The sequence below is a fragment of the Pristiophorus japonicus genome, chromosome 2 (assembly GCF_044704955.1).
Source record: "Pristiophorus japonicus isolate sPriJap1 chromosome 2, sPriJap1.hap1, whole genome shotgun sequence".
In the NCBI taxonomy this organism is placed as follows: domain Eukaryota; kingdom Metazoa; phylum Chordata; class Chondrichthyes; family Pristiophoridae; genus Pristiophorus; species Pristiophorus japonicus.
In genome coordinates this window covers 247,151,316-247,163,411 of record NC_091978.1, presented here as the reverse complement: position 1 = coordinate 247,163,411, position 12,096 = coordinate 247,151,316, and the positions used below count along the sequence as shown (strand labels likewise).

The following is a 12,096-nucleotide window of genomic DNA, read 5'->3' as shown; positions in this document are numbered from 1 at the left end:
GGGGAGAGTGTCGCGGAGGTCCGGGGGGGTGGGGGAGAGAGAGTCGCAGAGGTCCGGGGGGGTGGGGTGGGGGGAGAGAGTCGCGGAGGTCCGGGGGAGGGGGGGTGGGAAGAGAATCGCGGAGGTCCGGGGGGGGTGGGGGGGAGGGGGGAAAGAGTCGCGGAGGTCCAGGGGGGCGGTGGGGGGAGAGAGAGTCGCGGAGGTCCGGGGGTGGGGGGGGTGGAGAGAGAGTCACGGAGGTCCAGAGGAGGTGGGGGAGAGAGAGTCGCGGAGGTCCGGGGGCGGGGGGGGAAAGAGAGAGTCGCGGAGGTCCGGGGGGGGGTGGGGGAGAGAGAGTCGCGGAGGTCCGGCGGGGTGGGGGGGGAAAGAGTCGCGGAGGTCCGGGTGGGGGGGGGTGGAGAGAGAGTCGCGGAGGTCTGGTGGGGGGGGGGGGGGGGAAGAGTCGCGGAGGTCCGGGGGGGGGGTGGGGGAGAGAGAGTCGCAGAGGTCCGGGGGGGGTGGGGTGGGGGGAGAGAGTCGCGGAGGTCCGGGGGGGGGGGGTGGTGGGAAGAGAGTCGCGGAGGTCCGGAGGGGGTGGGGGAGAGAGAGACGCGGAGGTCGGGTCGCCGGGGGAGGGCGGGGGAAGCGGGGGTCGGGTCGGAAGGAAGCAGGAGCTGGCCGTGGGAGGACCCTTATTCACACAGCCCCCAGTGAGGCCACTCAGCCAGGGCTAGGGGCTGCGTGCTTCGGGCCCCTCCCCACACAGTTTTGGGTGCATGGAACTACTGCACATGCGCACCCACTGTAGCGCGCATGTGCAGAGGTCCCGGCACTGTTTTCAGCGCAGGGACCTGGCTCCGCCTCCAACAGCTCGTGTTGCGCTGCGCCCGGCTGCAGAAGACCTGCAGGGAGCCGGAGAATAGGGAAGTTTTTTTTAGGCGCACTTTCTGGCGCGAAAAATGGGCGTCCAGGTCTGGGCTGCGCCGTTTTAGGCGCGTCCCGAAACTTGGGCCCTAGGAGTGATCAGAAGCATTCTTTCTCTGACAACAGCTTTCCTTATTTTCCTTCCCATACAAGCACCTGCAATTTTTATCAGTCCTACGGAAGGAAGGAAGGAAGGAAGGAAGGAAGGAAGAAAGCAAGAAAGAAAGAAAGCAAGAAAGTTGTAATGTGGGAAAGGCAGCAGCCAATTTGTGCACAGTTTGTGATAATGACCAGATAATCTATTTTCGTTACATTGATTGAGGGATAAATATTGACCAGGACACCGGGGATAACTCCTCTGCTGTTCTTTGAAATAGTGCCATGGGATGTTCTAGGTCCACCTGAGAGAGCAGACGGGGCCTCGGTTTAACGTTTCATCTGAAAGATAGCACCTCCAACAGTGCAGCACTCCCTCAGCACTGCACTGGAGTGTCAGCCTAGATTTATGTGCTCGAGAGTGGCACTTGAACCCACAACCTTCTGACTCAGAGGTGAGTGTGCTACCCACTGAGCCACAGCTGACAAATAGATGTTACATTAAATAGATTTTAAAAATAAATGTATAAAGTCACCAAGTCTGTCCACCCAAGAGTTATATTATCCCAATCATGGAACGCCAAGTAATGTGAAAGTATCTACTGGAGGTGGTCTCAATCCTTTCACTTGGGAATTAGGTTGAGTCCTGAATCCAGATTTAAACAACTTTAGTAACTATGTAGATTAAAATTACTGCTTAGCTATGTTACAAGAAAACCATTTCACCTAAAAAAAAATGTAAGCGAAAACTTTCTAAGAAGATGACAGGAAAAAAAATGAGTCTTCAGAGTATCTGCTCCTTTAAATACAAACTCCATTAATCCTGAGTAATCAGGCACATTTCTAGGCTAACACGTGCAATAGTTATCCACATAAATATGACCTGAATCGAGCCATTGGAAACCAATTGCAACAAAACTGCACTAGACTACGCTACAGTCCTCCATAGAGAAAGATCATTATCTCCTTTTAATTATGTTAATTACATTATTTCAATTAAAAGACTGACCTTTTGAAGCAGTGAGCTGCAGTGAGGACCCAACAGCTGCCAATGAGAGTGGCACCGCACAGCAATCTCCCATCTCCGTGGGATGCTCTCAGCCGGATGGCTGCCTGCCAAGGCCACCCGCCTCTGTGTAAGGCAGGAAGCCAAACATTAAAAAGACATCATTCAGTATACAGAAGCAGAGGCCTAGCAAACACAATTAAACAGATTGCACATGGATCTCGGCACACACACCGACAGAAAATCTTGCCCTTACTGATGAATCGTAAGAACTTGCCTATTGTTGTTTTGACAGTTAAGGCTGGAAATTGACTGTGTTTCAAATACATTCCTATTATCTACTAAACTGAAGAACTGGATAGAATAGCATTATTAGACGGGATATTATTTTTCAACTCTCAAGCCGTTTACATTGCTGAAGCACTTCACAACCTGCCAAGGCTGTTGGTGCTCTGAAATCCTTTTACATTGCTGTCTGAATTCAGAGTAATAAAGAAAAGAAAGCATTTGCATTTATAAAGTGCCTTTCACAACCTTGAGATGTCCCAAAGCACTTTACAGTCAGTGAAGTACTTTTGAAATGTCGTCACTGTTGCAATTTAGGAAACACGGCAGCCAATTTGCACACAGTTAGCTCCCACAAACAGCAATGAGGTAATGACCAGATAAGCCGCTTTTCTTACTGATGTTGGTTGATGGATAAATATTGGCCAGGACACTGGGGATATCTCCCCTGCTCTTCTTTGAAATATTGCCATGGGATCTTTTACGTCCACCTTAGGTGGCAGACAAGGCCTCGGTTTAACATTTCATCTGACAGTGCAGCATCCCTCAGTACTGTCAGCCTTGATTGTGTGTTCAGGTCTCTAGGCGGGGCTTGAAACCTAGTGGCAATGTCAAAGCAACTTGTTTAAACATTGTGTATGCCACTTTATGTTTTTGGCCACAGAGGCTTGAGATGGTCCTTAACATTGAAAGCAATTCTGTACAGACCAACAATGTATCACAACAACAACTTGTAATTATATAGTGCCTTTAACAAACATCCCAACATGCTTCACAGGAGTATTATAAGACAAAAAAAAATGCATTACTGTCCTGTGTAGGTTTGCTGACAGCTCAACCTGTCCATGGAACAAACTGTTACCTCTGGAATCCAGCGACAGCCATTGGTGGCAGTCTTGTCTGCAGAGGCAAGGAACAAAACCATCACACGAGGCAGTGTCATATGCTACTGGATGTATGGCTATTTAACCATGAAGGGCAGCAGAGCTAGATCTGATCTTGTTTTCATTTGATGATAGCAGACATGCAGGGTGAAAAATTCATCTCCCTGGTGCTCGATTTTTTGGCACTACGGGTGCAGTTTTGTGACAAAAATGGCGTCTGTATACTTCTTGTGTGCGCCACGCCGGGCACCATCTTGGTGAGGACGTTCAAGTCAGCGCTAAGAGCATGTGCCAGAAGTAAGTAAAGTAGGCAGATCATGATGTTATACAGTGTGCAATGCTGATTTGATGCTAGCTCTGCCATTTTGATCCTCAACGTTGGAAGTAACAGCCTATGTTAACCTCGTACAGCTGAACATGTGTTGAGCAGCTGCAAGGACTCCCTTTCAGCTTTAAAGGGATCATCACCTCCTTGCAGGTTAGTTGCTGATTAATTTCTACTGGCTCTGTGTAAATTTGTGGAAGTGTTTAGAGCTTTCTCGAATTCTTTAAGTTGGTGAGATGAGAGTGGTGAGGTGCTGCAAGTGGAGAAGGCCTTGGTTCTGAATATTGTCAGCCGTGACTCAGTTGGTAGCGCTTTTGCTTCTGAGTCAGATGGTTGTGGTTTCAAATCTCACTGAAAGGACTTGAGCACAAAACTCTAGGTTGACATTCCAGTGCAGATCTGAGGGAGCACTGCATTATTGGAGGTGCCGTCTTTTGAATGAGACGTTAAACCGAGGCCCTGTCTGCTCTCTCAGGTGGACGTAAAAGACCCTATTTCGAAAAAGAGCCAGGGTGTTATCCCTGGTGTCCAAGCCAATATTTATCCCTCAATCTATATCAGATCATCTGGTCATTATCACATTGCTGTTTGTGGGAGCTTGCATTTTACAAATTGGCTGCTGCGTTTCCTACATTACAACAGTGACTGCACTCCAAAAAAAAACTTAATTGGTAGTAAAGCACTTTGGGAGGTCTGGTGGGCGTGAAAGACGCTATATAAATGCAAGACTTTCTTTTTTTTCTAGAGTTCTGGTTAGACCACTTACTCCAAGTCATCGATGCTCTAGTTGTCATTCCGCTTGGCCTGCAGCATGACAGGGAGGTAGAGCAGAGGCAACGAAGAAGAGGACAAGCTGCTCGAAGAGGGAGGAGGAGCATGGGGAGAAAGGCTCTTAGCAGGATGGCTTACCCACCTAGGGTCTTCCGAGAGCAATTATCTTACCTCAGCCTGAGCCAAGACCAGTGTGTGAGGCGTCTGTGCTTTACGAAGGAGGTGCATACAAAACTCTGCCACCTATTGCTACCAGACCTGCAGACTCACATCAGGGCAAGGATAGTGCTGCCAGTGGTTGTAAAGGTGGTTACTGGGCAACAAAAAGAAAGACTTGCATTTCTATAGCGCCTTTCACGACCACTGGACATGTCAAAGCAGCCAGTGAAATACTTTTGGAGTGCAGTCACTGTTGTAATGTGGGAAATGCGGCAGCTAATTTGCGTACAGCAAGCTCCCACAAACAGCAATGTGATAATGTGATAATGACCAGATATTCAATTTTTAGTAATGTTGATTGAGAGATAAATATTGGCCAGGACACCGGGGATAACTCCCCTGCTCTTCTTCGAAATAGTACCATGGGATATTTTACGTCCACCTGAGAGAGCAGACGGGACCTTGGTTTAACCTCTCATCCGAAATACGACACCTCCAACAGTGCAGCACTCCCTCAGCACTGCACTGGAGTTTCAGCCTAGATTTATGTGTTCAAGTCCCTGGAGTGGGACTTGAACCCACAACCTTCTGACCCAGAGGAGAGAATGGTACCCACTAAGCAGCAGCTGACATTCAACAAGGGCTATCAGCTGACCACTTGGCTCATGACTGTTCCACAACCCAACCGCATGTGGGCAGTATGCACTCAATGAGAGCCAAGCTACCACACAGAAACTGAGAGCAGACCATTGGTGTCCTTAAACAACACTTTCGCAGTCTGGACCGCTCGGGAGGAGCCATGCAGTAAAGATTTGTCGCATCTGCTGCATGTTCCACAACCTCACTATCATGAAGGCACAGCCCTTGTCAGCAGGTGCACGGCGACCAGGTGAGAAAGAAGAGGAAGCAGAAGAGGAGAAAGTGTGGAAGAGCAGGAGGAGGAAGCAGATGAGGAGGAAGTGGAAGGGAGGATGCAACCTAGACAGCCCCTTTCTGCCCGGGCTGTCCAAGATTGATTCATCTGACTGCAGTACCGGTGAACGCAACCCCAATTCCCCATTCAACAATGGTTCCACACCTTACCTTCCCTCTGTTATTGACCAGCATAGTGTCCTATTAGCCACAATGCTGAAATAAAAGCCAGCACAAAAGAAACATTCCAATCTATCTTTATACAATCCATCCAATATTACATAACAAATTCAACTAATCACCCTGTACATTCCCTTAGTGCCTGTCTTGCGTGTGTCTTTGCCTGTCCTAGTTCTCCTATGAAGTGCTACCCCAGTGGCTGCTGCATGGCCTGTGGAAGGCTGCTGACTTTCAGTGGGGAAGACTGCAGACGGCACCCCTGGGCCTGGGAGGCCCGGCTGCAGACTGCACCACCTCAGCCTGGACGGCTGCAGTCTGGGTTGACTGGCTAACAGGCAACAGCAAGGGCACTGGCAGAGTGGCATTAGTGGGAGAATGAGTGATGTCATCCTGAGAGAAGGCAGCAGGTTCAAGTTCCACGGCGCAAAAGCCACTCCCTTGGGGCGATACCTCAGCATTCCTAGCCATCGGTTGGAAGACAGATTGCTGGACTGTTGTGACACCCTGCAAGCCCCTTTCCACACTGTAAATGCAGCCATGATGACAGCAGTCTGTGCTTGCATGACAGAGGTCTGAGCTTCCACTGCAGCCGTCAGACATGGAGTGGCTTCCGCTTGTGCTCCAATGGAAGCTGAGACATCGGCCATCAGACCCTGCATCATGGTTGGGTCCACAAGTGCGCTAATGAAGTTGCCCATCACTTCCATGCTGGAAATCATGGGTTCCAACACAGCACAAAGCCCTGTGCAGGGTTGGTGCCAGACTCCTCCATGCTCCTTGAAATTGCACTCAGGCTTTCTGGCAGGCCTGCCAATGTACCAAGAATTTAGTTGTGCATACGCATCAGGTTTTCTGCAGGCCACCCCATTGAAGTCCTCATCTGAGTCCTCTGCAATGGAACTTGTGTGCAACCTCACCCTCTGGTTAGCTGGCACCTGTGCTAGCCTTTCCCCCTGCCTTGGCTGCAGCTCACTCGTGCCCGGTGACTCACCATATGCAGATCCCACCTCTAAGCTTCCCTCTGGACTATGTGAAATGTCAGTATCTGAGCTGGCGCCTGCGAGTGTCAGGTCGAGTGACAGTGTTTCTTTCTCATCATCACTTCTTGTTCTTGCATCACTGGTTGGGCAGGCTGGATTTCTTGGCTCTCTGAAATGAGAAAGGCACAAGGATAGGGTTGTGGTGAGGGGAGGAGGGGGGGAAAGCAAGAGGTGCCATCGTCCCTGTGTTGACCCTTCCATCAAACCGGTTACGCAGCAACTTCACCGTCTCCCATTCGTGGTTCGCGACCAAGTGTCCGCAGAATTAATGCGACTCGAATCTCAGGGAATCTATGAGAGCACCGACTCCTCATCCTGGATCTCAAACTTAGTCATTGCTTGCCGTAAAAATGAGGAGCTCCGCCTATGCATCGACCTGAAAGAGGTCAACAAGACCATCACCCTCGACAAGTACCCTCTTCCGACCATCGACGAACTGTCTTCAGAATTCCACGGCTCAACAATTTTTACAAAACTCGACATGCGCCGCTGTTACTTGAAAATACCCCTAGCGGAGGACACCAAACCGCTCACGGTATTCACGATGCATGATGGTTTGTATCAGTATTGACGCATGCCCTATGGACTATCTTCTACAGTACATTTCAGAAGATTGTCACTACTATGCTAGCAGACATAGAGGGAGCCCTCAATCTGCTTGACGATATCATTGTCCATGGACAGACAATGGAAGAACATGACCAGCGACGTCACGCAGTTATGGCTAAACTTGCTACACATAACATTACACTTAATGCCGATAAGTATACATTCGCTGCTGGAGAAATAAACTTTCTGGACTACAGAGTCACAGCACAAGGTGTTATTGACGCGATCCAGCGAATACAGGAGACTACCAACGTCAAAGAACTTTCATCATCCCTCGTCACTTGCAACTTCTATCTGAAGTTCGTCCTACACTACGCGCATATTGCCGTTTACAGCAGGTGTGAATAGCTCCCGCAGAGTGCTAATGCCTGTCTAGTGAGGGTTCGTATAACCAGCAAATAGAGTATGAACACAACAGAAAGACGAATTCTCCCCTCCTATCTACCTCCTCCAATGAGGCCTCCAGTGTTGCATCAGAGAACCTTGGTGCACACTATCTCCCCTTTTGTGCCATCATTAATTGTTGTTCAATGTCTTCCCCAGCCAGTTCAATGGGCTGCTACAGGCAGAATGCACCTCCCCTTTAAGAGGTGAAGATTGCCTTTAAGCAGTGTAGACTGGCTTTAAGGATGCTAGTCTCACACGAACTTGGGCCCCCTGCTGAATGTTCAGCCACTGAGCAGCGCATTCAGCACTGGGCTGAATGCCACAAACATGGAAGTGAGCAGGCAACACAAGGTTCGTGTGCTGCCTGCATTCCTCTGAACGGGCGTGCATTGATCACACATCGCGATCCCCGTGCCCGTTTTCAGAGGCAAACCAATTTCTAGTCCACACTGTCCAGAAATTATCACTGGATAGTAATCAGAAGCAAGAAACCTGTCTGATTTTTCATTGTCTAGTCCAAAGCACAGAGGCTATTTGCAGTGGCTTAACTGCTGCTCCATGTGCCTCCTTGTTCCTGCCATGAAAATGCCATTGACTATACACTTGGCATCAGAGGCACGTTCATAGTTTAAACAGGACATGAAATTCAAGATGAACATTTACAATGATAGTTGTTCTGACCATATGATTATTCACCTAGTGTTTAAAAACTGTTTCGCTCAATACGCAAGATACTGGTAACCTTTCCAATGTCAGATCAAATTATACCAACAAGCTTTAGCTCAGATCTTTGCATTGTGTATTCATTCTCTCAAGTATTTTGACAGACCGTTGTACAACTGTTTAATATACATGCTTTACCAACCCATTGAGTTGGTCAACAGAACAGCAATTTGTGTGTACGTTATGACACCCTGAGTTAACACACTTTGACAGCAATGTTACTTTATGTTAAGTAAAGTGTAAATTACCCAGATAATGATTTCCGAGGGAATTAGCCTTTTTGCAATAATATACTTACTGACCTCAAAGAATTTTTCCCACCAATGATCCGTTTTTGCCGTTGGTTCAGTAATCGTAAGCCACAGAGAGAGGACGCGAACCCTAAAATATTTAAAAGCAATTATGCCCAAAGTTATTCATTTTAGAATGTGTGTTTGCCAAACCCTTGCACAATGACAAAACAATTCCCCAACTAATAATTCAGACATGTAAATTTCCATGTGATAGTCAACCATTGTTTACAACGCCAGAAACAGTATCTAAGAAGCAGTCCGTAGAAATTATGGTGGTACTGACTTTTTCTCCAAATTTTAATATTTTCCTAGTTTCTCCCCATTTCTTCTCATGCAACTGTACAGCTTTTTCATTGCTTCTCTTGCACCTACAGCAGAGCACACATTGGAGCTGCAACTTGTAATAGAATGCACTGACCCTTGCTGGGGTATTGTTCCATTGACTCTCCAGTACCTTACCCAAGTGGGCAGTCTTCATGTGCGAATCCAAACTGGAAGTGTTAGCAGGCTATTCATCCATGAAGTGCAGTTAAGCTAGGTCTGCTCTTGTTTTCACGATACCAGTAAACATGTACTTTCCAGCTGGTTTCATTGGATAGAGATCAGGAGCAAGAACCCTGGCTGATTTTTCTATTGGCTAATCGAAAGCACTAGTTCAATTGAAGTGACTTAGAACATTTAACTCAGCCGAAACTGGAATCAAACCTAGAAGCTTCTGGTCTGTATTGGGTAACACTGCATGAGGGGTGCCTATTGGCACTAGGCCATCGATCGGGCAACAGCGCCAATGCTTATGGGGCTGATTTTAACCCAGGCCAAGGCAAGCGCCAAATCCCCCTAATCTCAGCAGCGTGAAGCCCTGGTGACTTTAACTCCTGGGCCTCAAATGCATGTCCTCATTCAGTTGCCTGCCTAAAACCAATGGAAAGCAACAGCTGGCTGGCTGCGGGACGGGAAAGCTGAATGGCAACAGGCCGCCAGCCGGGACCGAACGAATGGTTCCCAGTACTTGGCTAAGTTATGTGGAGAGAGTTTTAGGAAGGTCTTGCAATCGGGAATGGGTGGGTGGGGTCAAGGAGGCCTAAACTTAGCCCCACAAGGAAAGTAAAAAACATACCTGCTTGTGCATCTTCTGGGTCTGGTGGGCAACCCAAATTTAAATCTAACCCATTTTTTATGCAAATGTTACCTCAAGTGGCCATTGAAACTGTGTCAATTCCAATATTTTTTAAAGGGAAGAAGATAAATACTTAAAAGACGAAAAATATTAAAGGGTACGTGCAAAACGCAGGAAAATAGCTGTCAACTTTAAACCTATTTTCCTGCTCTTTGCCTGTAACCTTTAATATTGTGAAGCTGTCATTGGTACAGGTACAGAAGCCAAAGTTGTCTTCTCCAGTGCTTAAATTTCTATGATTTTATAATGTCTCTATCACTTTAAACATCTTCCAATGTATTTTACTTAGGTACTGTTGAATCTAAATGCAGCAGATAAACTGTTGCAAAATTGCCATTGTGTTACTATCTGCTTGATAGTTTGTGAATGTATACTGAAAAAAATCACCTTCCTGCAGAAGCAGCTCTGTAATGTACTGGGGTTGCAGATTTGGTATATGGCCCATTCACATTATGGGATGGACTGCACAGTAAGAGAAATAACTGCATGCCTACAATTTTGTACATATGCAGTTGTTTAAAAGCTGGAAAGTCAAATGAAAGTACAAATTGAGCTAGATAAATCTATATCAAGAAAAAGGTCAACAGCATTTTGGGCTTATAAGTAGAGGTATACAATAGTGCAAGGCATTGGTTGTAGTACTGCGTGTAGTTTTGGCACCCCATTGCAGAAAGGACATGATGACCATAGAAAGCATACAGTAGGATGATATCAGGGATGGGAAACCATAATTATGAGGTGAGACTTAGGATATTGGGACTGTTTCCACTGTTATAGGGTTATTGTAAGACTGCTAATTACCAAGTAGATGGCCTATATATCCATCCCAATAAGTGTTGCTACCAGCCTGTTCCACATTTCCTGCTGACTCGTGCCAAGACCTCACACAACTGTACGGCTCTTTCATTGCTTGTTGTGCACCTAACCTACAGCAGAGCATACATTACAGCTGCAACTTGTAATTGAAAATCTTGGAATAGATATATATCTTACACTCAGTGAGGAGTAGTACTTGCAGGGAGCAATAAGTTGGGACAGTGGCCATGATTTACTGAGATGTACTCCCCACGAGAGCAGGTCCCCAATGGAACCACTGGAGATAAAAGAGTCACCCTATAAAATCAGGACGAAACCTATCTGCATAATGCATGGTCTTTTACTGAAACAGGGAATGGACTGCTAGTCACACATCTATCACTGTGTATGTGCTCCTTCAACTTACATCTAAATACTACTGCCCTGAATTTCTGCTGGGGTTCTCCTCATATCCTGATGTAACTTTAGCATGTGATTAGTGAATCTTCCCAACCCCCCGCCTCTCCAGAGCAAAGGTGTGAATTGATGAAAATTGCCTTTTATGCTGTTTCTCTGAGGGTTCCAACAATCTTCCACGGAGCTTACAGCAGAGAATAAGGACAACCTCAATGAAAATTCAGAGCAATATTCAGGATGAGTGACACCACCATTTTAGACACTATTTCCAGATATTAAAGCTGTCCAGAAAATCAGTCACTGGGCAGTCCATTGAAGTTTGACCACACCAGGTTTGCAGAAGAGAAGATAGCTGGGCATATTTACTTCTTATAGTGCCTGGGGATAAAGGATTGCATGGGCAGAGCACTTAGAGGAAATTCAGGCAAGAATTGTGCACCCATAACAGAGTGTGGCTGATTTTCCTCCCATTATTTTAGATGAACAATGTGTAATCAATCCTCCAATCCTGATTTTCCTCTATTCACTCCACCCAGGTGATTCTTTGCACCGAAGCATTACAGACGGAAAATCTGCCCAAGCAATTTTCCAGATGTACCTAATGGCTCTGCCAGCAACCAATCCTTGTTTTGTAGAGTGCAGATCAACAACCTTCTATGCTCCTGGAAACTGTATCGTTAAAAAGAAACTGGATCCCGATTTTAACCAAATCCACCCAGTGAGAATGGGGCAGGTTCAGGTCAGATGCCCCACCCAATTTTATGCTTCATTGATCTTCAAAAGGTCACGGAACTTTCCTGAAATTTTTCTTTTCGAATTCCAGCCATATTAATATTCAGTGGCGTGGATGTCACAACTGACAGACTATTCATAAAAATTGAACCTTTTTGCACAGAAAGGTCCAGCCCCATGCTGCTTTTATGTATAAAATGTTAATAATATTCCATTTGCAATCCTCAGAGATGTGGCTCACAAATAAGAAAAATGTTCAGCTTTCTAGCTGCCTGTAAACCCACAGACTATGTTTGTAGCGTTAGCGGTAACATTATCATGCCAGCAGGCTGGTACTTATAAAGCTCTTTGTCCCATTCATTTCAATGAAAAATAGAGAACTTCTTCATATTTCTCTGCTGC

At 46.7% G+C, this 12,096-nt stretch overlaps 1 protein-coding gene across 4 annotated transcripts in view; it reads right to left on the bottom strand.

Moving 5' to 3' along the window:
* Nucleotides 1-12,096, bottom strand: part of prss12 (serine protease 12) — a 176,677-nt gene that overhangs the window by 39,921 nt on the left and 124,660 nt on the right. For 3 of the 4 annotated variants that reach the window (XM_070871141.1, XM_070871144.1, XM_070871143.1), the window contains 2 exons: nucleotides 8,583-8,661; nucleotides 2,009-2,131 (listed from right to left, as the gene is read on the bottom strand). In XM_070871141.1, coding sequence (XP_070727242.1) covers nucleotides 2,009-2,131; nucleotides 8,583-8,661 — 202 coding nt within the window. The remainder of the gene's footprint in view (nucleotides 1-2,008; nucleotides 2,132-8,582; nucleotides 8,662-12,096) is intronic. The other variant, XM_070871142.1, reaches the window with a different exon arrangement.